The 27,621-nt window shown below is 31.3% G+C and overlaps 1 protein-coding gene across 1 annotated transcript in view; it reads right to left on the reverse strand.

Annotated features, from left to right (window-relative positions):
* Positions 1 to 27,621, reverse strand: part of LOC118182814 (uncharacterized) — a 263,465-nt gene that overhangs the window by 154,859 nt on the left and 80,985 nt on the right. Inside the window, exon 3 of the mRNA XM_085813015.1 lies at positions 23,169 to 23,264. Coding sequence (XP_085669141.1) covers positions 23,169 to 23,264 — 96 coding nt within the window. The remainder of the gene's footprint in view (positions 1 to 23,168; positions 23,265 to 27,621) is intronic.

The raw sequence follows: 27,621 nt of genomic DNA on the forward strand, positions 1-27,621 counted from the left end.
AGTGTTCTTGTATCAAGTAATAATAATCATATGTTTTTAAAAAATATCGTTCTTTTTATTGTTATTATTAGTCCCAGAGCTGATACAATTTATCCCAAGGGCAAGGCAAATTCTCCTACTGCGAGCGGCATTATGCAACTGCCATTTTATGAAAGCTTTAAAATAGCATCAACACGAATGAATCTAGAACTACGACTACCAACAGAGGATAGAAGTGAAATAAAGCTACTTTAAAACAATAATTATAATAAGTTTAGGTTTGATTCTGCTGCAGTGATTAAGATTATGAAAGAGAAAACTACGGAAAAAAAAGCAGTGAATCCAAGAGATGATTGTATCCGATTTTATAACTTAAATGGCAAACCTCAACGAAAATAATCAGCAAGAATAACAATAATAATTTGTAAGATTTTTTAAGATTTTGTGCGTTGGTATAGACAAAGTAGTCATGTCTCTATTAACAAAGTAGTCTTGCAGAAACACATATGTTTAACAACATGAATTTCCTAAATTTAATAGCCGAAATTTTTAGTGCTTCTAAAGTGCACGGTTATCTTCGCGCATCTTTTGGCAGCAGAATGTCAAGTGCATTGAAATGCCTAGCTTCCTTAAGATATACTTTTAAGATACTGCAATATTCATCACCTTGGAGTGTTATGATTACGTCAAGTTTTCTTTCAAAATGAGCGGTAGTAATTTCCAATTTCAGTAACTTGGAGATGTGCCAAGATGCGACCATCAGGGTTAGCTAAACATAATTAACTCTCTTATTAAAACGCACATCTTAAAATGACTCAAGTAACAAATCCGACAAATAAAATTTCTCGAAGTATGATACGCACACTGATAGACCGGACATTTAAAATATACAAAATATTCATGCTAAACGTGGTAATATAGAAAAATCTTATTACCGGTTTCAAGACCGATTAAAAATGCTGTTCTCTGAATCTAACAAATTGGGAAATATATCAGGTTACTGAGTATAACTAAATTTGATAAATTCTCTTCTTTGACAAAAGTGCGTTAAAGAATTTTATTTTTTAATTATTTTCTATTTTAAAGTGTTCTCATGTTGCAGTTTAGGTCCTACGTTTAAAGTTACTGTATAATTGATCTGTATATGTCATTTAATGTATATTTTATGTCATTTTCTGTATTTATTAATTTGCATTTAATTTCAACCCATTCGAATAGAAAAATGTGTAAAGTATTTCTCCCGCCTTCTTAGCATGCTTTCGTGGTATAGTGGTCAGCAAGCTCGGTGCGTATTAGAGAGGTCTGTGGTTCGAATTCCTGCGAAGGCATTGCTCATTTTTCATGTCTCTTTCTTCAAAATAACCTAATGCCTCTTCAGTGGCGCCCGAACTAAAAAAAAGCTGGTGGAGGATGATTCTCTACCACCAGGATTTAGCGATTGGGTCCCCCTAATCCACAGTCGCCCTTTAAAAGGGGAAGCATATAAGGTATTTCTCCCGCCTTCGCAGCATGTCTTCGTGGTGTAATGGCCAGCCCACTTGGCACGTAATCGACAGGTCCGTGTTTCGAGTCCCGGCAAGAGTATTGCACATTTCTTTAATATCCTGATTCAAAACAATTTTACATGGCTCTACAGTGGCGCCTGAACTAAAAAAGGTGGTGGATGATGATTCTCTACCACCAGGATTTGGCGATTGAGTCCCCTGATCCTCAGTTGCCCTTTAAAAGGAGGAAATATATAGGGTATTTGTTAACATGCCTTCGTGGTGTAGTTGTCAGCACGCTCGGCGCGATTCGAGAGGCCTGTGTTCGAGTATTCGCGAAGGCGTTGCTAATTTTTCATGTCTCCTGCTTCGAAATAATCTAATATCTCTACAAATGTAATCATTACTTAAAGCAAAGAAAATTTTTCTTATGCTTATTGAAGATATACATCATATTCATTTCAAAAAAAATAAAATAAAATATTCAGAATAATATATGATAAAATCGTTATTACTTTCGTTAAATTCAAGATTGGATAAATTCATATTGTTAAAATATTCATAAATATAAAATTATTAATTCATTATTTATGATTTTAATTAAAATCGCTATTGTATTTTTCGCTGTTATATGTTGCAGAAAAAGTATGAAATATTTTAAACTATGCTGTTGTGATAAAACAGTAATGCGAAGAAAATTTATCAGTTTATGCGTTAGCTAGACTTACTGATAATTCATGAAATAGTTATAACTTTTAACAGTCATAGAACATATCAAGGGGAAAAGAGCTTTCATGTCAGCTAACTGAATTTTGAAATGTTATGGGACTTTATAATCGCTTTTGATAATGAAACAAGTTTGAATAATTATACATAAAACAGTAATTATAACATTAGACCTTTAAACAGGTTTAGGTTTCACTCTGCTGCAGTGATTAAGATTATGAAAGAGAAAAATATAGAAAAAAATCTAATATGGACACCACAAAACTTCCTTGTACGGCCTATTAAATTAATTATACAAATTTCTTGCTCCATTTCATTTAAACTTATTTCCTTGAATTTCGTTAGAGATACAGCTCTCATTCAATTCATTCATTTCTCACTTCGTGGCAAGGCAAAAAAAAAACATGAAAACTCCGAACATCTTCATTAAAAATTGTAAAATACAGAAGAAATAAAATACCAAAAACAGTAAAAAACAGTTTTTTTTTTTTTTTTTTTTTTTTTTTTTTTACAATCAAAATTAAGGTTTCTACGCAAAAACAAGCAAATTGGCCAGCTCGCAAAAAGACACTGAAGTTGGTGCACAAACTGACTTAATTCACTATTCTACTAAGAGTTTCAAATAGAAATAAATGGTGACTTCGTTAAGCTTAGTACCTCTTAAACAATTTTTAAACTGTTGGTAATTCTAAACCCATTGCATGCAGATCAACTAAAAGCATAAAACGTTAACCGGTACACAAGAGCAACATAATTCAATCACTTTTAAATAAAAAAATGTAAAATTTATCAAGATATAAGAAAAATAAACTAAGCTCACCGAGCATATTTGTATTCTTCTGCTGCGGCCGATTGCAACTAAAAAGGGAGGTGCACAACTATATATTATTATAGCAGTCCGATGTACAAAATTTCAGCGATCTGAGGCTACTCAGTTTTGAGTTATGCGAGATACATGCATACGTAAGTGAGTACGTACAGACGTCACGAAAAAACATCTCTTCTGAATAAATTTTAAGTCTATTTTACAATTCGTTTTGGGGAAAAGAGTCCTTTATTCTATCCTTATGTATAGATGCCAGTCAAAAACTTCATTAAATTACATTCGAGAGCGGTCAAAATGGATAGTTTCGTTGAAATATTATACTCAGAAGATTTCTCGATTACAGTACTTCCTTCACTTCGTACAGTTAAGTAAAAAAGCAGTGAACCAAAGAGATAATGTTATACGATTTTATAACTGAAGCACCAAACTTCGACAAAAATAAAAAAAGCGTGAATAACAAAAAAATGAAAAAGTAAAACGATCAAAGAGCTCTAATTAAGAAATATATGAATATTTATGTAAACAATGAACATAAAAAGGAGACTATAAGACTTGTCCAACTATACTGAAGGAATAAAAATGAAGCAAAAGTATTAGATTTGAACCTCAAAGTATTTCCTTTCCTTATTTCATTTATTATTTCCTTGTACGAAGTAAAAGTATAGAATTGTATCGCGAAAATTGTAATCGCGAAAATTTTCAGGCAACATATTTCAACGAAAATATTCATTTTGACAGCTATTGAATACAATTTAACGATGTTTTTGTGTTACATCTGTACGTAAGGACAGAATAAAAGACTCTTTTTTTCCTCAAAAAAGTATAAATCTAATTTAAAATGAATTCTAAGGAGAATTTTTCGGGGCGTCTGTACGTTCCTCGCATAACTCAAAAACGAGTAGCCTCAGAACGTTGAAATTTTGTATGTAGGACTGCTATAACATGTAGATGTGCACCTCGTATTTTGGTAGCAATCGGCCGCACCAAACGTATATAAATATATTTATATATATATATCGACTCTGTTACCCGGCTCAGTGATCTCATCTTTACTCTTATATGTTTATAAATGGTGCATTTTTTGTTTTAAAAAGGATTGATTTTTGTTGTTCTTATCTTCCGGTTACGGTTTTTATGCCTTTAGTAAATCTGCAAGCAATATTTGTATAATTATCAAGAATTTAAAATCTGTTTAAGCGCGGTTAAGTCTAATTTTTAAATAACATGGCGGACATATTTGTTTACATTTGAAACAGCAGAATAGTAGATTTGTTGCCAGTCTAGAGAGACTAAGCTTCGCAATAACAAAGATAACGCCCTCATTTATTATTGCGAATTAAATCATGCTTAATCCTTGTGGCAACGGTTAGATAATTCTTCAACTGAAGTAAAATTTGTGCATCCTGAGTTATAATATGAACGAAATATAACGCTGTTAAGTGAACCTAGCGCCAGAGTGTCGCTATGGTAAACAAATGTAATGAATTTTAAAGTGTGCATTTATTCTATTGTGTTTATGCTCTATCGACGAAGTAGATTTAATTCAATCCAATAAGTTTAAATGAAATGCAAGAAAAATGAGTATAATTTAATATTCCGTACAAGGAAGTCATGTGGTGTACACATTAGATTTTTTTTTTCATTCAAGCATACATTAGGAGAAATATTTATGTCTAAAATTCTTAAAGGCGAAGATTTAACTTTGGAGCACTTATTTAATTAATAAAATTGAGATAAAAGCAGATATATAGGACACTTCGAACTTAAAGTGTACCCTACAGCATCTTAAATAACAAAGAAACATTATTTTTTTACAAGTAAAAATGAAATAGATTCAGGGATGTTCCTAGCGGGGTTGCAGCGCGTAAAAGCACGCGGGGGACGAAAATCACGGGCAGCAGGACCCACGCGATGCCACGTCTAAATATTTTAATTTCATTAAATTCATTGTAAGTACTTAGTGAGTATTAAATAAAAAATATATTAATCATTGAGCATTTTTTTTAATTTGGGGGCGGCAGTCTTAGGAAAATACGCGGGCAGCCAGTGGCCTAGAAACGGCCCTGAATATATCTACGCTTAAGTATATCGCTACGCTATATATAAGTATATATGCGTTTTGTATGCTTCTTTGCTTTAACCAAAGACAAACAATTACTTCAGATAGAAATTCATCATCTGCAAAACCTACGATGATGGTGTGACATCTACCAATTTTTCTGAGAAATGTTTGAAAAACGGCGAAAATGGTGTTAATAACAAACCGACCTATGAATGACATATTCAGAAAGATCAAAGGAATCTGAAAGTTATCAGTTGCAAAGATATCTTGATAAAGACCCTTTTCAAACATTGGATACCTTAGACAAGGAATTTGTATGTTTCTTATTTTCTGTTATTTCAATAAATATATTTAGATTATACAAAGGATCGCAAGCATTTACCGAATCGATAAATCGTTTGGTGTTATGTACGAAATAAGAATTCAGAGCTTTCAAACTGAACTTTTGAAAAACATAATAAATATAATATTTTTTGTTTTATTGCATACTGCTCATTATAACGTAAGAATCTTTATGGAGTATATTACAAATCGATGTGAAAATGTGAAACATGTTATTTGTGTATTTATTTAAGTAAACGAATTAATTAACGAAGATATCTGCCACTGACAAAAATACAAACATGTTAAAGAAGGTACAAGCTTTGTTTCGTTAAAGATTAATCCTAGACATGCGTTTTCATTAGCATCGTTTCTTAAACTAATTCTATGGAAAAATTTTCTTCTCTACGATTAACAGTGTTTGGTAAATAAAACAAATCTTATTCTTTAATATAGAGTCACCATAAATACCAATTATTGTGGGGAATATTGTCCAATTATCTCGTTAATAAGTTAAATAGGAAATATTTTCATGTTTAAGTGCAAAATGTGAAAAACTGCTTGCTTTTAATTATTTTATGGGATGACCATAAAGTTAATACCAAGATCTATTTTATTAACGGCTAAAATAAGCACCTTATATTTTATATTTGCTCCCTAAATATGGTTGAGTAATGCTGAATTTCGGTTATTTATAGGTATTGAAAAGGAATCTATGCCAGTATTTTGTTTTTAATATATTCCCTAATTTTACTTGTAAAATATGTACATGTTTTTTTCCTGCTAAAGTTTAATTAGCGATTTTAGGAATTATTCCTTAGCAAACACATAAAAAGTAATATGTTTACAGTATCTATCTATTCATCAACAATTAAAACTGTTTCATATAATGCCACCTTTCTTTAAGAAAGTCAATATTTAAACCTATAGTTACCGTTTATGTATATCTTATAGGTACAAGATTTAAAATATAGTAAAATAAATATTTTAAAAAATAATTTTCTCTTCCTCTTTTTTCCAAAATGAGTCTGATATTTAAAAAATAAATTCCCATTTTTCAATCACAGTCAATTATTGAAATATAAATTAAAACATTTTTGCTGTTAAATTTCAGAGAAACTTATTTCGCTTTCAAGGATGCGAAATATTACCTACAGAAGTTAAAAACAGTTCATAGCGATATCTTTGTGAGGTTCTTTTAATTTAAATAAGAAATTATTTTATGTTTGGAATCTTTACTGTCACTTCTCTCTTTCCGTTTTCCCGCCAGAAAGCAAATGAGTTTTCTTGTATTTAAGTGACTGTTTGAGATTGTTAAGACAGAGCGAGTTATGCCTCTTGAAGTCCACGTTACCACTAGATTTGCTATTCTAAAATAAGAGTTCCTGTCTTCGGTCTTGTATAATACTTGTCAACAGTTAAATTCACGGCAGTGAAGTCGGACCCAACTTCCAATTAAATACTTTGTTTAGCCTCAGGCTATTAGTTATTTAAGTTAGATTTATACTTTAATTTTTACTTTGAGTTTTGCCATAAATAAATACTGGCTGACCTCGTAAGCACCATGTGTGTCTTTTGTTCATCTTCTTTAGTTTTAAATAAAGGGGCTTTCACACTCTTCTCAAGTCTCTGTTGTACTTCAGACATAGCGATAAGTCGATTAACGACTACCAAGAGATTAGTCACAGTGTCCAATAGTGAAAGATTTAAAAACCTTATATTTTTTTTCTTAAATGCTTTTTGCTAACGTTGCTGTCGACTGATATAATTTTGAAGTTTACAGAAAATCTGCTTGACATCTGATTTAATCAAATCTTTTATAAATGTAGCGCGTGAAAGTTATCCTATATCAAATGCGTTGCAGTGCTCCAGCTTGAAAATCAATTCTTTCATCCATTTCATTATTCGGTTCATTTACAATTACAAATTAAGGCAATTACAAATTTAGTCGATAAATATATTTTGCTAGTAATAAGTTAAATTTTAATTCTTCCATAAAAGCTTTATGAAATATGCAACAAAAAATCAGCAAAATGTGTAACATAAAAAAGTTATAGTGAGAATAAAAAGCATAATGTGAATATTTTTACCTCTTTCAACTTTACTCCAGCTTACAAAAGGGGGTTTCATTTACAAGGCAGTAGATAACGTTCTGAATGTATAAGGATTTGGATTATTGTACTGGATACACGTTGAATTGTATTCTGGATTATAAGCCATTATTTATTTTCTTTAGCCTGTATATAATTGCGAGGATAATTAAGTAATCCTACCATCTGTGACAAATCGTGCCCCGTCAACAAAGACGAATTTAATTAACTTTTCAAAGACAAACATTTATTCGGCGATAAAAATGCTCAGAGCAATCTTCTGCCGTTCACGCAAAAATTTCAGCTTCTCCCTGGAGCGTTAATTTTATTTCACTTCTATTAATGTATTCTCTCGGAATTTGACACAATAAAACAAAACTAAAATGTTGTATTCAAAGCTACACGGTTAAACTACTTTTCCAAAACTGTTATTTTACATTGCACATAAATGGCAAAGTTTTTAATGATTTCACCAAAAGCAAATACAGCCAGAAAACACTCACATTTGACAGCTAGAAAATACAAGTCTTTTACCTCATAGAAAAAAAAATCCGAGACCATCCCCTCTTCTTTTGTCCAGTCACTGTAATTTCCCCGTTTATCAGCTCTATCTTTATGCAAAATTTTGAGCCGATGTATCAAATAGTATTTGACCGATTAAAAAGAAAACATACAGAGAAATTTTCATGTTTACAGTAGTAGGGACTGTTATTCTTACATCTTAATTTGAATAAACTCTTACATACGTTTTATTCTGTTGAAATCCAAATCCTATCTTGTATAGTATTCTTTATTTTTTTCCTTACCTGAAGTATATACGCTTGTAATGATTTGAAAAATTACATTTAAACAGTAACTTTTGCTATAATTCATTCTCTTGTGATAAAATATTAAATCTAACAACAGATTTAAAATCACTAAGCAAATTAATTATTTCTTTACTAGTAAAAACATAATGATTTTTAAAAATACTTTCCTAAACCTTTTTTCCCACTACTGAGTAAAAAAGAAGCAGTTACACAGAAAGACATCAATTTTGCTTCAGAATGAAATGCTTTATATTATCTTAATAAAAGTTATAAAATATCCCCGCAGTTTGAATTTCTGAAGCTACCATTTGTCAAATGCATTCATCAAATATTCATTTATTCTGCTCCTCACATTCTTCCAAAAACCATCATTGACCAATTGGTGAATTTTGGAGTAATTTCGGTGTCTGACAGATAAGATCGAACTCACGTTTTTTTCTTCACTTAAAAAGTAAGCGAATAAAATACAAGCGAAAGTAATAAAATGAATAAATGTTAACGGGATTCAAATTCAAAATTTTAAAGAAACTTAGATGTTACCGTAGTTTTAAAAAGGATTCAAAGATCAACATCTGAACATCTTTATATACGAGTATTTACTGTTGTCATTAACAAGAACATTAGAAGACCATCAATAAAAATGTTTTTTCTTAAATTTCTAAACAGATTTTTAAAGTGATAATCAGCAAATATATTTTAAAAAATCATGATAAGGTTGTTTAATAATAGCCAGTTTTTATTTCAGTCCAATAGCATGCTAATTTCTTTCGAGAGTAGACTTCTTGGAGGAAAATGTAAATTTATGAGAATGAAGAATAAGTACTTTAATGGCATCTCAAAGACAGCATTACTAGGCTGAGTTGCTTAGTCTGTTCCTGATTTATTACGATTAATCGTCAAATTGGGAACTGATTTAGTAATTCAAATCGGAAAGACGGTTAAATAGTAAAACCTATGTTAAGGAAGCGTGTAGTTTGTTTCATTACTCTCGAGTTATATGCAATAGATATGTAAGACATATCGGATTATAATACATTTGAGTTTATAAAGAATTGCATCTCTATGAATGCAATTCTAAAATTATCTATTTCATTTTATAAACAGGTCTAAATTTAAATTTTATATGCTTTATAGAATGGTAATGCTCTGAAAATTGGTAGCACACTGAGGTGCATGAAGATAAACTATTAACGCCTGCATATTTGCATTTCGTATCAAGAACCGTTTCTAGATTCTATTTATTTCTACTGTCTGCCAATTTTTCGCAGAATTACTGGGTCTGAGGATTTTATTTTGACAAGATAGAATATATACATTAAGGGAAAACAACTCCTCAAAGGTATAATACGATATCAATTCATTTTCGATGAGAATTTATTTTAAAATTTACATGCAAATTATTTAAACCACATTCAGGGTTATAATTATTTTAAATAAACATTTTGCTACACAGTGCTCACAGTGTTCTGTAGCGCGATCTATTTGCGAGAATGACGCCATATTTTGTAGGAAGATTAAACAAGACGGGGGACGAAGGATTCCGCGAAAAAACAAATTAGTTCCAAAAGTTACCGCTAGGGCAATATTTGGAGTTGTGTAATAGAAAATAGTGTTGATGCAAATCAATACGGAAATTACCTTTTATTTTGCATTCAAATGAGGTTCAATGTGGCTGCCGTTGTTGTGGACCACATATTGCATTCTGTGCACAGTATGCACAACAACAGAAAGTAACATGTCTGCAGGAATCTCCGGTTCAGTCTGTGATATGTTATCCTTCAACGTAGCCAGGTCCTGGACCACTCCTTGATAGACCTTGGACTTAAGGTAACCCCATAGCCAGAAGAACGCATGGGGTAAGACCAGGCGACCGAGGTGGCCATGCAATTGGAAAGTAGCGGCTAATGCTTCTTTCTGTTGTGAATTTCTGTCGTAGCATCTGTTGCACCCGTACAGCAACGTGTGGAGGGGCTCCATTTTGCATGAAAATGATCTTCCCCAGGCATTGTCTTTGCTGAAGTGCCGGAATGACAAAGCTGTTCAACATGTGGCGATATTTCTCTCCGGTACAGGTTTCCGGTCCTGTCGAGGTAATGTTCTCATAGAAGAATGGACCTACGATAAATTCCGCTGTGAACCCACACCAAACAGTTACCTTTGGTGAATGTAAGGGAATTGCTGTGACTGCATGTGGTGGTTTGTCATCCCAAATTCGGCAGTTCTGGGTATTCACAGTTCTATTCAGGTAAAAGTGGGCCTCGTCTCCCCATAAGATTTTCCACAACCAAGTATCATTCACCTCCATTCTGACAAGAACGGTGAGAGCAAAAGTCAATAGCTTATCATGGTCGGGGTACAGTAACTCCTGTACACGGCTGATCTTGTACGAATAGAAGTTGATAATCTTTCGTAAGATTTTCCATACCGTACTGTAAGGCATATCCATATTCCGAGCTACTCTACGAGCGCTAGAGGTGGTAGCAATATTGTCTGGTCCTCTGTCGACAATCGCCGTGGCAACTGCTTCGATTGTATCCTGTGGTACAAGTTTTCGTCCTCTGCCTGATTGAACCTTCAGAGAACCTGTTTTCTTAAACTTCGCAACCATCGCTTTTAGCCCATTAACTGACACAGGACCGTTACCTTTACGCATTTTTTTTTTTGTGCGTTCTAAAAGCACGAAGATCGGCTGACGCGTTGCACTGGTTGTAGTAAAAGAATTTGACCAGTAATGTACGCTCGACTAAAGAAGGAGACATTGCACATAAACTTTCAATCCGATTGATTCGAAACGTAACACATTGCCTTTTAAAACCCAAGCAGCTGGCACTGTGAGAATGAATGTAACGTGAAATTTGAATAAAGAACTTCTTCTGCTCAGCGTACGTGACATTGCAGATCACGAGAATTTATCGGTGTTTACGTAGATTTTACGCTTTTTTAAAAGTGTTACCATATTGCCCTTGAACTAAATCAGAAAATGTGCATAATAAAAGTAATTTTATTCCGTATTAATTTGCATTTGTTAACACTCTATTTTCTATTACACAGTGCCAAATATTCCCCTAGCGGTGACTTTTGGAACTAATTTGTTTTTTCGCGGAATCCTTGGTCCCCGTCTTGTTTAATCTTCCTACAAAATGTGGCGTCATTCTCGCAAATAGATCGCGCTACAGAACACTGTGAGCACTGTTAGTTTAATTATGGCCACCTGTATATATGTAGATTAAGTGAGAAAAGGATGCATATATTAAATATTTTTGTCGAAACTGTTTTAAATGATTTCAATATATTTTTATTTTCTTTTTATATATTGCGGGTTACTCTCTTCGCATACTATTTAGAATTTGTCATATAATTAAGGACTTCATTTTTTACCAATTATTCTAGAAATACCTTGTTTCGTAATTTCAGAATTAAATGAATAAGACTGAGAAGACTAATATGCAGCTTCAAATGATTCGATAATTTATTTAGATAAAATAAAAGGTAAACCATGCAACCTTTTCATTCAGTAAACTACTTATATAAAAACGCCCCACGTTTACAGGGCAGAAGTGTGCTTTCGTGGAGGATTTTAAATAAAAGATATCCTTGAATTTAATAAGCTCTAGTACTAAATTTTACTCTCAACGAGCCCACTAAATCATAACCAACGAGTCAGTTAATCTATTACTTCATTAAATTATCGGGATATCATTTCGCTGTCTTGTGCGATTAGCAGAATCCAATCCAGGTTCCATTACCACATTTATCGGTCTTAATCACACCTTTTAGGCCCATATCACATGGCGTTTGTTTCACACGAATAACTGTTTCGGACAATTTTTCTGCCTGGTTTACTGTTGAAAGAAAGACGTCCGACGTTTTCCTTCATTTCCAAAAAATTGCAAGTTGTTCGTTTTCAACCAATCAGCTATCAGCTTCGAATGCTATCAGCTTGTTTGTAATGGGGAACCAGTTTCCTCTGTGTTAACCCCCAAAGCGATCTATGATGATTGGCTGTTGTGCAGAAAAATTGTTCCAAACAGTTGTTCTTCCGAAACAAACCGACGTGTAATAGCAGCCTTATGGACTGCAGCGTATATTAGTTTCCCTCTTATATATGAATGTGCGCTATGCAAAAACAGAGTACTAATTTTTTTTAGTCAACAATATATTAGGATTTCATTCAGTACTTTTTACTTCCTTGTACGAAGTAAAAAAGAAGTATTGTAATCGCAAAAAGTTTCAGGCATCATATTTCAACGCAAATATCCATTTTTACCACTATCGAATGCAATTTACCGATGTTTTTGCGTGACATCTGTACGTAACGACAGAATATAAGACTCTTTTTACCCCAAAAATTATAAAACTAATTTAAAATAGATTCTGAAGAGAATTTTTCGTGGCGTCTGTGCGTACGTACGTATCTCGCATAACTCAAAAACGAATAGCTTCAGTTGAACGTTGAAAGTTTGTATATAGGACTGCTATAACATGTAGATGTGCACCTCGTAATTTGGTTGCAATCGGCCGCACCAAAAGTATATATATATATATATATATATATGTCCACTTTGTTACTCGGCTCAGTGATCTCAGTTCCTTTATTCTTATATGTTTGTAAATTGTGCATTTTTTGCTTTAAAAATGATTGAATTACGTTGTTCTTATCTTCCGGTTAAGGTTTTTATGCTTTTGGTAAATCTGTGTGCAATATTTGTAGAATTTTCAACAATTTAAAAGTTGTTTAAGTACGGCTAAGCCTAATTATTTTTGCCATGGCGGTAATGTTTGTTTACATTTGAAACTTGGCAGAATAGTGATTTGTTGCCAATCTATAGATACTAAGCTTCGCAACAACAAATATAACGCCTTCTTTTATTATTGCGAATTAAATCATGCTTAATCCATTCTGGAATTTATTCGAGTAAATAAGTCTTTAAGATTTACTTCCTAATTTTTAATATAGATATTTTGAGTTTTTATGTATTTTAGATTTGCAGAGAAGTGAGGACTAAATTAATTAAATAAGAAATACTGAATCGTCTGTGAAGATTTTTTTTTCTTAATTTCTTTTATACATCCTTTTAGATTTATTAGAATATTTGAATAGAACATGCACCAACAATTAGATAATTCTTCAGATCATATAAATTTTGTGCATTCTGAGTTATAAAATGAATGAAATGTAACGCTGTTAAGGGAACTTAGCGTAGCGCCAGAGTGTATCTATGGCAAACAGATTTAGTGAATTTTAAAGAGTGCATTTTATTCTATTGTGGTTTATACGCTACCGACGAAGTAGATTTAATTCAATCCAATAAGTTTAAATGAAATGCAAGAAAATGCGTATAATTTAATATTCCGTACAAGGAAGTCATGTGGTCACACATCAGATTTTTTTTTAATTCAGCGATATAATAGGAAACATCTGAAGTTAACTATAAGTTAATAATATTTTCTGCAAAAACACGCAGTCTTGGCACCTATTGGTCTTATAATCGTTAATATCAGGGTTTAATATCTAAAATGTATATGCCAAAGTCTTATGGACGGCCACTGGGAATGATTAATTAATATAAAAATATAATAATTACAGTTAAATAAAACGCAAATTTCATATAAATAAAAATCAATCTATTAAGTTTAATTGATTACAAATAGTTATATAATAAAATAATTTACCGGATATCATCTTATTTGGGTCTCTAATTGGAAAAACAGTTCTGGCTGGAATTACTACAGTGGAGTTCCCGTCGAATTTAGGAGCTGAATATGTAATATACTACTATTTCAAAGATGGCGGAGTGCAAATCTTTCTTTTTCAAGCACTCCAATTATAGAAAAAAATAAAACTTTACGATCGTTGTTAACGAGAAACATGCAGAATTTTAAAAACAGTGTTAGCGTATGAGGAAAAATTTAACAAAGAAAAATAGGGGTATGAAAACATAAAATAATCTTACACTTTCTAAACACGATCCACTGTCGATATAGTTATAGCTGTTAATTAGAAAAGTGTGATAAGGAGAAAATACCTCGAATCTAAGGATTAGTCTCTAAGCTAAGAACAAACGCAATAATCTGTTAAGTAACCATTTCCATTTCCATGTTTGGTCCAAAAGGTTTACAGAAACTGTTTTTTATTTTATTTATTTATTTATTTATTTATTTGGAAAGTCACTAGTTTTAGACTTACGTAAGCCATTTATCTTAGGCTTACATTTAACACATACTATATTCATTTTTATACGTTGCTGAATAAGAATTGAAATTCCTTTGCAGCTACGACCTGCTTATAAAAGTAAAACTAATGTAATTTAAATATGGATACATTTTTAGTTGTAATTTGCTGCACTTCAGATTTATGAAACAGTGAAACTGAAAGGGCAATCATTTGCTTTTGTTTACATATTCCGAAAATCATTTGTTTCTGCATTATCTAATTTATGTGTATTGGAAAGTTGTAACTATATTCCTTCTAGGTAAAGACGTTATAGTTATATTCCTTTTAAATATTCTGAGTTTTAAGAATAGCAGTGTATGTAATCTTTATGTAAATTAGGAACATAGATGAAGATCTGATCCAGCTATGACATGCTTATAAAATAAAAGCAAGGCTAATTTACTGCATAACTTCAGAATTTACTGCCCAGTGAAACTGAAATGGCAATAATTTGCTTTTCTGTTACCCAATTTACATATCCTAGCAATTATTTATTTATCTATTGGCCAGTTTACATATCCCGGAAAGTTGTATCTGTCTTCTTGTTAGGTAATGAAACTGCAGCCATATTGCTTCTAGATGTTCTGATTTTGAGAGCAATAGTGTATGTACACGTTACGTAAATTAGGAACGTATATGAACATGTATGCATGCTTGTGTGTTAATGTACATGGCTCCTTTTTCTCGCGATTGTTTTCTTTTGAGTAACTTTACTCATAAGTAATTACTGTATTTATGTTCAAAAACAATCTTCTCAACACAGTTACGTTATTTGAAATTGACTTTAGAATATTAAATATTAAAATTTAATTTAGATATTCAGAATAGTAAATATTTTTACACCGTTACCTTTTACACATTCGCAACGATAAAAGATAATTTCCAGAAAACAATGAAATTATTAAAACTTCACATTAGGGGATTAACCATTAAAATCTATTTTAGCTATTTAAAATAGTGAATTTTTTTCCACTTTTGCTGATATATAAATTTATTTCTAGTTTTCATATATTTTTGTATGAAATTAGTTACATTTCTCTGCACATATCCATTTACTTGCACATTATCATACATAATATCCATTAGAATACTTATGTACATGAATGAATCGATTTCTTCCTTTACGCCATTTAAACATAAAACGCATACTTAAATAAATTTAACGATGCACCAATGATGGCAAATTTTTCCCCCTCAATAAGCAAGAGCATTTTGTTTTTCACGAACCCGATACAATTTAATGGTGGTTCGGCAGAGAAGAAGTAGTAATAAAACTTTCTTTCTGCTGGTAATAAGGTGAACAACAGAAAAATAGTCTTGGTTCAGGAAGTAACTGATAACTGACCGATAAAAAAACAAAGAGAGAACGGGAAAGAAAAGGAAGATTGAATCGGGAACCTGAAACAAGGGCTTGTGGAGTTCTTGGCACATTGCCAACGCCAGACCTTCCTTTCGTATTATTTAAGAGTAAGAAACTTGGAGTCTTCTAATAAAATTTTTAGCATATTATTTTCGCCAGAATGCATAAATGATCATTTGATAGAAAAACAATAGCCTGCTTTCAGGTTATAAAATAAAAACGTTTATGGTATCCATTTCCATTAACCTGAATTAATAATCTTATGAGAACCATAAATTTACATTCAAATATGGTATCGCTAATAATTATTATTTACTAATTTTAAAATAAGATTATACAAATATCTACCTGAATAGAGAAGTAAATTTTTATTTTGTCTTTATTAGCTTTCCTTTCCAATTAGCTTTTCTTCAACTGTCCTTAGCAAGTACGTATGTTACTTCACGAATTTCTTTCTTTCTATGCATGCATATGAAACGTACGTACGCAGCAACATACTACGTATATAAGTACTTACGTACGTATGCATTATATATGAAAGAAATTATATAGGAGAGTGAAACGTGTAGCTGAATCATTCTTAAATAAACCTGAATAATTGAAAAGCGCAGTATTTTTTTTCGCATCAGTGGCCTGTAAGTGTGTTGACAGTGGCTGCTCTTTCTTTTTTTTAAATACAGTACGACTCCAGTTATCCGAACCCCACGATTTCGTACATTAAAAGGAGCAAACCTACACTTTTAAACTTCGTGTGACTGCTTGAAAACGAAGATGGAAGTTCTTCAAGAAAATCAATGAAGGCAGCAACAAGCAAAAATTTAGAGTATGCCGTCTTCAAGTGGTTTTTGCAGCAACATTCTATGGGAAACCGAATCTCGGGTCCGATTCTTTGGGAAAATATTTCTGATCTTAGCTCAGAAGCTTGGTTGCTCATCTTTTAAAGCAGGGTTTCTTAAACGTTTTTCTCTCGTGACCCCTTTTTATCACTGAGATCACCCATAATATTTACAAAGATTATTAAATATATTTACAAAGATCAATTTAAGATATTTACAAAGATCACTTTAAGATGCATATTCAATTTCTGCAGCATAATGCAAGTTCAAATTTCTTAGAAACTTTTAATAATACAGCTATTGCCAAAAAGCTATTGCTAATACAGCTATTGCCAAAGAAATATAATTTAAGAAGTAACAGATGTAGCAAAAATAATACACCCACAATATATAAAACATGAGAAATAATACTCAATTCCAATTGAGAGAAGCGTAGATTATAAAAGAAGCTTCGAAAGTTGAAACACGCAGCTGACTGTCGGTAAAATGGAGACAGAAAAAAAAAATGGTTTCCATAAATCAGTCCTGACATGTTACAAAAAACACTTAACTTTCTTTTCCTTTTCTCTAATTGCCGAAGACAGCTGGAAAAAAAAATGTTTCGTTCCTTTACGTTTGCGTAAAACCACATTTTATGTTTGAGAGATTTACGTTTTTAGCAGCAAAACTTAGAAAGAATCGAAATAATATTTAGTCAAGAGTACTTTGGTTATAACTAAGAGAGCACTTGTATTACCAGAAAAAGACTAAATCAGGTCATGTAAAATTTCGAGCTGAGAAAATTCAGTTATTTGTGGGATCTCATAAGTATTGCGCAAATCCGACACGCGCGTGACTGTCCATTTTTCCACTTGTACAGTAATATACTATTGTGGTTTTAGATCATTACCTTCAATTTCTAATTTTAAGCCATAGAACAATGTGAAAATTTTAAATAAGTAACAGACGAAATGATAGCGTCACGTGCAAAGCAAGGAAAATGGACGTTTTATATTATAAAAAGAATGCAAAGAAAAGTTTTCGTTTTTTTTTTTTTTTTTTTTTTTTTTTTGTCTGTATTGTCTTATCTTTATCTATTTTCAGATATATTGCGTAAAAATATTTGGTAATTGTAAAATTAGTATAATAAGTTAAAGAAATATCAAAACTGCTAAAATTTTTGGTGACGCCCTGCTGCAGGTCCTGCGATCCCCAAAGGAGTCCCGAACCACAGTTTAAGAAACCCTGCTTTAAAGCAAGTGAGGGCCGGCTGAGAAATTTGAAGTGCGTAATTTGAGGTACGTTGTCCGTTAGCTTACTTTGACGGAGATGTTCAGCAAGCAATGACTTTCAGCACTTGTTAAATACTGTACAGCAGGTTATATAGCATTCTTTTTATAATACGTAAAAGTGTTGCCTTTTCATTTTAATTAACTAAAACCTTTTTCTTTAAAAATAGTTTTTTCCTCCTATTTTCAACATACAGTACATAAAGTAATTAATTAAAATATAAGTAAACCCTTTATTCGGAAATAATAAAATTATCCGAATATGGTCCGGTCCCAGTTGATTCGGATAATTGAAGTTATGCTGTATATCAAAAAGCACAAATATACTAATGTAACAATTCAAGAAAAGGTGTGCCTTTTGCCTGAAGTTATCTGTGATTGCATTAAAAATATGATGTCAACAATAAAAGAAGACAAACTGCCAAGACTGTATGAAGTTTTTCTCGAATTAGTTGCCCTTGTTAAAATCTACGGCGTTTTCAGAAAACATATTTAAAAGGTGATAACAATATTTAATATCATGCAGATCTACACCCTGCAGCGAAGGAGCGGTAAAATAGTACAATTTTCGGTTTCAAAATCTAGGCTGCGTAAAATATTTCGTGTTTTTCCCACGTCTAACATTAATACGAATGAATTTTCTTTAAGACATTTTCCATCATGATCTCCTTACACTTAGACAGATAGACCTTGTAAGGTATACATTTGCATAAGATATTTATATATCTGAATGACTTAAAACACGGGGTGGTGCTTTTTACAGGTTCCATTTCTATTCTGAACGTTGACGGCTTACTAACATCTGTTGAGTCTCGTAGTCTGTTACTTTAGAATAGGCACGTAATAAATATATAATTCTGTATATTACACCTATAATAATCTTTCTCATTTGTAAACTACATGTTTTCTGTTATATGTCTTCCCGGAGAGTGGCGATTATGTTAGGATTTATCTTGCATCTCTTGGCAAAATGTATAGAGAAAAAACATGTTTAAGAGAAGAGAAAAGAAATTTAGTACATTATAAAAATAAGTAGAGTGTTTTAAAAAAGATAAACAATAAAAACGGTGGACTCAGAAAGTGTAAAATAAAAATTCGCCGATGGTATCAGTTCTTCAAAAAACGTTGCTTTTTGCAGTTACGACTTTTCAACTGTTACGTTAAGATAATACACGAAACGATTTTTTATTATTTCTTTTAGTGATATCATAATCACCAATATTTAAAAAAGAAAATTAAAACTCATTGAAAAAGATTTTGGAATATGTCCTTTTATATTAATTAATATCACAGTAATTAATGAAATTTAGGCAATTAATTCGTTTAAAAGTTTTGCACATTTATTCATTAAAAAGGTAACTTTAATATCTCTGTATTTCATTTTAAATAGCAGTAAATTAAACTGGATGCTTATGGCAAATATAAATCAGATTTTTGAAAAGAAACCATCGCTAAAAATAAAAAAATTATATGTAAAATCGTGCCTAATAAATAATAATATAATATCCGTGATCTAGAATTTTTATCAGCATCCACGCTTACGATCCTTCATCTAAATAGAAGATAAGATATAAAAGGCTGTCGTCTGGAAGCTCCGCATTTCATCGATGGTGTACTTTTTCCTACCATCGATCATCCTTATCGTTATATATGTGAGGAAGGTACAGAATATTTTAAATTTATAGTGAAAAAAAAATCAGAAATTGTGGTATGTCATACGAAAATATTTCACCAAAAGTAAGAAACACGTCGTGAAACACGTCAATTTTTTCTGTTGTATCTCGTGGTAAGAAATTTAACGCACCATGAAAATCAACACATGCTATTATGCAGAGTGGTCCCATGTCTATTATCAAGTTATTTAAAGCTGGCTTGATTTTATGCTTTTTAAGTTTTACATTAATTATTGTTGCACATCTAATGAAGTATTCTTTGGCCCTGAAGTATTCAATACGCACTGAGACATCATTCCCTTAATCTCAATTTTTTTTTCTAAATTGTGAACATTTAAAACACAAAATTTTCAAAAAAACAAATATTTTAACGAAGTTTTTGTCTTTTAAAACATGATTAGTATTCGGAAATAACAGTTCAAGCAAAATAATAAGTTTAAGACAAAATTTGAGAAGAGGTGAGCTTAAAATATCTTTAAAAATTAATGCAAAGCATAACATTCTTTTCCAGCACAGTATTTGATAACTAAAAAAGTATTTTTCTCAGAAAGTTTTTTTAAGTATTTCTTAGTTTGAAAACAATAAGTAATGCAGTTTTTGAAAACCTAAATTTTCATTGCTTATTAGTTCCACTTCTTCAAGGAACAGAGTAATCTATGTATTATATAGAAGAATGTCTGTGTATTTGGTTGTCCTCTAATACCTCAGTCACTACTAAGTTATCGTTACCAAATTTTCTACAATTCTTTTCTGGGTTCTGGAAAAGTTTCCTCTTTTTTCTTTTTGTTAAGGTTCAAAAGGGTTTGTTGAGGTTTCTCAACGTTCTGTCTGCGCTCGCAGTCTACCAATCTGCTGTTGCACTCATTACTGCTAACCCATTTCTTTGTGTTTTTCTAGCTTTTTATAATTAAGTGTCATTTTCTTCGCACTCACAATTCAACAGTAAAATTACAAAAATTTCAAAGACAGTATAACAGCATTATGTTTAGAATTCCCGATGAAGTGCTAAGTGTTGTCATACATTTTTCTATGTTTTCAGTCTTTACTCGTTTTATCGTATAAGTGTACAGTTTTCTTAGTGAGGTGGCTTGCAAAACGTTTTCCTTGTCTTTTTATTATTATCAACATTTTGTGTGTTAAATTTATTAAACTGAATAGCGAAATAAAACAATATTTAAAAACAGCATACCTTTAGAATTTTCACTATACAATCTCGTGCGCTGGAGATGACAGTGCTTTAATCCGAACAATGATGCTACTGCTCGAGTTCAAATCGTGAGTTTGTTATAAGTTCATTAAAGTTTAATTAAAATATGAAATATAAAATTCGAAATTCAAAATTAGGGCTTCCGGGTGCACATTTTCGGGTGGAGGACTACGTTATTCAAAGTTTGATGGTCTTAGGTACGGTCGTTTTTGCACAGTAAGAGAATTGGAATTGGAATAAAAAAGGGCGGTGCACGAGTGATGTTACAGCAGTTCTATATACAAAATTTCAACGATCTAACGGCCATTCGTTTTTGAGTTATGCGAAATACATACATCTCGAAATCGCGAAATACAGATATTACCAAAAAACATCCCTTACGAATCTATTTTACAATCCGTTTTGGAAAAAAAGAGTCTTTTGTTCTGTCCGTGCGTAGAGATGTCATGCAAAATAAATCGTCCACATGGACTCAAGAGAGGTGTCTTTCATTGAAATATGATACCCAGAATATTTCATGATTACAGTATTTCCTTTATTTCTCACAAGGAAGTAAAAATAATAAAATATAGCTTCGAATTAAATAAAAATCTTATATATACATTTATTTAATATTTGAAGCTTCGCAGCATAGCATCATTCAAAGAATTCTTTTAACACAAATTAAATATTAATTTGAGGCAGACAGTGAATGAACGTATGAATCACAAAATCATTCTTGGCGGGGAAGGGGGACAGAAATTTCCCATTCCACTATTTTTCTGTTAAATACGCCTATATCATTTGTGATCATAGCAAGGAACAATAAAATAAATTGATTCAAAGGAATATTGCAATTGACTGATTTTCGAACTCAGTTCTTCTATGCTGCTTTTCTCTAGAATTTTAGTTAAGCAGAATTTCGGTTCAGAGAAGTATAATTAAACGAATTTAATAGTACACAAAGAAGATTTAAAAGATAAAAATTTAAGGTTTAAATGCGCATTCGTAAATATGGATCAACTTCAATTATTAGATCAGCCATTATGTTTCAAAACTGCAATAAATCCTGAACTTTGTTTCCCACGCATTTAATTTCTTGTTCCAAACGTCTTCCTTCAAGGAGATGAGTCCTTGTACGAGCATGGACAGAGGGAAGAATGTCTGGAGCGAAAATAAAAGATAATTCTGATCATGTCTCGGAAAGCATTCGGTTTTTAGAGTAGATTGGATATTTATTTTGACTAAGTATTTATTTTCATTCATGTCCGCAGTTAGAAATTCATTTATACTTCTTTACTATAGTTTATCAGTCAAAAGTAAACAAAGAAAGGTTCTCAGTTGCTCTTACAAATAACAATTGTCCATCTCTACGACAGCTAAAATCATATAAAGTAAATGCAAATACAATAGAAATTCATTTAGTTAAGAAATTTGACTGTCTGGGTCACTTTTCTTTTTAGGTTTTTATAAAATAAATTTTGATCTCTTCTTTCCACATTACGAAACCTGTGCACGTATTTGTTAAAATATTACTTGCTTGAATGCTTAATATCATATTTTAATATAATTAATTGCTTATTGTTTTTGTTGAATAAATAATGTTAAAAATAAAAAAGTGATAAAAGACCCTATATACTTTTTTAAGAAGTTATTTAATTTATTTATGTGAAGGTGCATAACACTTAAATAGGTCTTTGTTGTTTGGCAACTTTGCAGCATGAAATATATAATATTATTACGCTAAAAGAAATAAACGAGATACGCATGAAGACCATGCTGTCCAAGCTTTTCAAATTTTAATTCATAACACATCTCATACATGACTGAATTATAAACCAAGTATAATTAATCAGGTAATCCGAGATAAAGAATAAAGAATAAATTAGTTAACAAAAAATACATACGTTACATTCAGAATTCTAAAGATTTCTTTACATAAAAGTTTCTTGCAAGGCCTGCCGGTAAAAAGATATCAGACGACTGCAAACGCATGGTCGCCTGGTCACATGATCATTTTACTTTCAACACTGCATGTTATTATTGATAGAAAAGCGAATATATATAATATACACGTCTACTGATCTATATTTATTCTCTCAATCCTTACCTAAAATATGTGCTGTTTTTCTAGAAATATACTAAACAAATTTCTGACGTTATGTCATTTCAAATGTATGTTAACATTAAGTTAAAATTTTGTGTTTTATATTTAGACAAAGAATTAATTTTTGAATAGTTTCAAAATGTTTAATCACTTTTGCAAAATTTAATTTTTAAAGACATTCGTTAATCAAAAACAAATATTAGGGAAAATATTAATGGCAAACTTACTTGTCTGGTACTTCTGTTTGCTCCATCAGCTGGCAAACTAGATTGCCGAGAACTTGGCCTCCGAGCACTACTGGCATATCTCCACTGCTGGTGATCCTGAAAAATGGCTTGAGTCAGAACATGTCATTAGAGTGTGACAAAAAACAGAGAAAAATCTTTTTCTTGCGCTTGGTTACCAGAGATTAAATGTCTCGCTAACATTCCGCCACTGATTAAACATGAGACGACCTCATTATATTTGTCTGGATGTTCCTATCTACCAGTTATGACATCAGTTTTATAATCTTGCTTTGCAAACATGATCCAGAACTTAGCACATTTATTTAATGAAATAATCGTTTTTTCACTTTTTTATCCTTACTCTCTGAATATAATGAATTGTAATATTTTTGCAGTTGTTTCACATATTGATTTCAGAATGAAAAACGTTTTTTATAAATATTTTTTATTGTTGGCATCGTCTAAAATGATTGTTCGTGTTTATTTAGGGTTAAAGCAAATGCAATGAAAGCTTTGTTTTTCATTCTATAGATGATAATTATGGCAAAACTTGCATATATCTATTATACCGCAAAAAGCTTCGCTCATAACTCTTATTGAAAACTTAATTGAACCAAAATTAATGTAAAGTAAATTTTCCCTAGTTTTAAATTTATTTCAAATAATTTCGATTCTTCTCTACGTAAAATGAATAGTTTATAGTCGGAGTTAAATTTTATAGCACTGAGCTGACTTACAGTTTACAATTATGATTACTTGCTACTAAATTGTACAACAATGATACATTTTATTAAAATAACTAATTGTAATGAATTTTAAATACATTAATCTATGGAAAATTTCGGGTGTCGTTAAAAGTTATATTGATCATTTTTGGGCAGATATATTCATTTTCTTTATATGCATCCGACGAATTTCAATATTATCTTCATTTGGTATTTCTTGTGACTGGAAAAAGGCTGTTTAAGAAAGGAATCTTCAAATATTATATTCAGATAAAAGAGGATAATATTTAAGTAATTCTTAAAGATTTTAGTATCCATATGAAGTAAGTTCATGAATCTTAGATTACAAATTACATTTATATTGTTAATGTATTCCAAATAAAACCTTTTTAAGCATTATGACTAAACTTTACGCAAAGCTTTAAACACAACAAATAGAAGACAAACACACAAATATAAAATTTCTTTGCTTATAAAGAAGAAATACCTGTGTCTGATCTCCCTCAAAATCAGCAGAACTTTGTTCAAAATCGTAGCCAAACTAAGGTTGCCTTTTTTATGCCTGATTTTCAATCTTAAAAGCATACTAGAACCATTAGATATAGTTATTCGTACCTAAGTAGTTTCTAATTTATCTAGCTATATATTAATTGCGTGCTCCGCCACTGGACACTACACAGAAAAAGAGGGTGCTCTGTGGAAGACCTTTTAAGGAAAAATTAGTTAGTATTCAGGTTACACGCGGGGAAAGCCCCGAAAGCGCCCAAAGCAGTCGGATTTTCTCTCGGATTCGAACTTTGGATCGCAGTAACAGTGTTCAGCGGTTTTTACGGCTCGAACGCTTGTGGACTACCAAAGTTGTTAAAGATATTTTTAATTTTAAATCTCTAAGAGAGACACCAATTTAACATTATGCGTAAATCACTCTGAATTTGTGCTGTTACAGAATTTCGATACAATCTGATGCAATTAAAATTCTTACACGCAAAAATTATTCTTGCCTAATTTTATAATTTTTAAATGAAATTTTAGGTTTAGTTTTTCGAATCCATACTTTGTTATCGCCTTTAACAATGTATGATAACGTACAGTTTTTGTAAGCCATTCTACAAGCTGTAAACATAGTTCAGTAAAATATAAATGAAACACAAATTTAAAAGGAAAATTAACTGAAATAAAACTGATGAGTCAGTACTAAATTTAAACCGATCATTTAGTTACGATATTGGGAAAATACGTTTTTAATTATGATTTCGATAAAACACCGCTTCATCAAACGTGCAGCTAGAGCTAATCTACCGTTTATGCATTCCATAACGTACTCCATTCTTGAATTATATTTTATGATGAATTCCAAATAGAGGACAAATATAACAACCAACAGTACACTTCCAGGAATGCAAGCCTTATATTGTGGCGGCTGTTGAAGTTTACGGGACTAGAAGAGCCATTTCTATTTCTTCCAGATTATAAAGTTTTTCTCCTTGATCCTGCCTTCGTGATGAAATCGAAAAGTATGTCCGGCTAAAAAATGGAAAGCTCAGAGTTCGAATCCCGGAGAAAGCATCCCACATTTTTCGTATCTGCTGCTCTGAAATAAAAAACGCCTAATGACTCTACAGTTAAGCATGCAGACCATGTTTCTGTTTTGCTTATCCCTGATCTTGGGCAAGTAAATTGATTCTGAGTTTTAGCTTTTACTTGCAGTCATGTAAAACTGATCTTATTATTTGTGATATGTACAGTATGCATAACGATAAAAATTACAGCTCTTATTCTACATTTGTTTGATAACTGCTGTCAATAATTACTATATTTTAACGTTTAATTATAGAAAAAGTATAAAGAAGAAATTCCTTTTTAAATAATTTACGGTATAGCAGACATAAACATTTGTCTCTTACTTTGATATTATATTTACAAAGTTACACCTTGTTCACTACTGAGAAAAGGAGAAAGCTTTTCGTTTGAAAGGTGTTATAGTTTTAACTTGAAGGCAATTGAATCATGTGTTGAATTCTGAAATCCTGGATGTTGTTTAATACTGACATTTGTTAAAAAGGCACATAATTGTAAAGAAATTAATTGTAATTATAAAGTATCTAATGGAAGTGTTTAAAAAATCTAAATGTGTTAAGAAAGTTTTGGTATTTTTAGTTTACACATTGCATATTTCAAATAATGCTAATCTAAAAGGTTTTCATCTAATAATTTATTTTAATAAAATAAACTTTGACTGCATTCATTTAATTTTTTTTTGGTGGGGGGGGGGAATTATATTTCAACAGAGAAGCTTTGTAATAACTAAAAAACTAGTCCATTCAGAAATTCATATTCATAAAAAATTTCTGTAATATTTTTTCATTATATTTACGAAAATAAAGTCTTTTGGAATTTAGAAATTAAACATCTTTTTATTTTCATGACAATATTTAAAGGAAGAAATAAAAGTGAACATAAGTATTATTTCTCTTTTACAAAAGTGATTTGGGGGTCAACGTAATGAACTTCGGACATACGCAATCATAAATATTGCAGTAATAATATTAATTAAACTAAGTTTTATCTACATAAATATAAAGGAAAGTAATTAAACTGAGATGCAATAAGTATAATGCAAAATACGAATTTTCATAAAGGAAAGTAATTAAACTGAGATGCAATAAGTATAATGCAAAATACGAATTTTTACTTATCCAAGTATATATAAGAAAACAGTTTAGACAGTTTTAAAATTAACAGTTAGAAAATTTACATGTTGATATGTATTTGGCATTTATTTGTTCACTTATATTGAAAAATATTGAATCAAGATATGTTATAGCGATTTTACGAAATATCGCGTAGAGTCTCTTTAGTTTTATAAAGGCTGATAAGGTAGCTCTCATTACGGAAACATCCTCCCAAACATAGAGAAGCATGCGAAAAAAAGGGGTCACTTAGTTTATATCTTATAAACTAAGAATATTACATTTTTTCAGTTTAATAAGGGAGGATAATTTTTAGCTAATTTTTTATCACTGGCTTAAAAATATAACTCAGTTTCATCTATAACGCTATTACAACAGTAAAATGAGTTACTTTTGTGGAAGTAAATACATTATGGTTTAGTTTAGTTTGGCTTATTTAATTACAACAAAGCACTAGAAGGCTATCTGTCTAAGTAGAGGAATGCCATCACGGAGAACTTCCTGAGGGAAACTGGCTCGTATACACGTTACACATGGGGAAAACCACGAAAACACCCATACAGCCGACTCGTTCGCCGGGATTTGAACCTCAGACCAAACTACCAGCATTTAGCGATTTACCGTTCAGCCGCTGGTGTGCCTGTATCTGTTAGGAGCCTTTTAATTTTGCGTCATAATATCATTTATATGAAATCTATTAATTATGGGAACTCTTCTGGAGACTATCATTGACTTTTCAAAAGAACAAGAAATGGCGACATTCATTATGTAATGACAAGCCAAACAGCGAAAGAATAAATACTCACCTAATTAAAATGCAGAATGTTTGAAAAAAAAGAGTTAAAGATATCTAATGTTCAAACTAAGAATTGTGTTATAAATACATATCACATAAAAAATAAATGTGATTTCAGTGATTCTAGTTTTTTTCTATTTTTCTTCGTTTCCTGTATTTTTCTAATAGTACTATGCATGTGAAGATGAGTATGAAATGTTATCGGATGTCGTCAACATCTCCAGAAGATTCAATAAAGCCAA

Source organism: Stegodyphus dumicola, chromosome 3, assembly GCF_044657685.1.
Source record: "Stegodyphus dumicola isolate Sdum_Otavi_A_Nest chromosome 3, ASM4465768v1".
Taxonomy (NCBI): Eukaryota; Metazoa; Arthropoda; class Arachnida; order Araneae; family Eresidae; genus Stegodyphus; species Stegodyphus dumicola.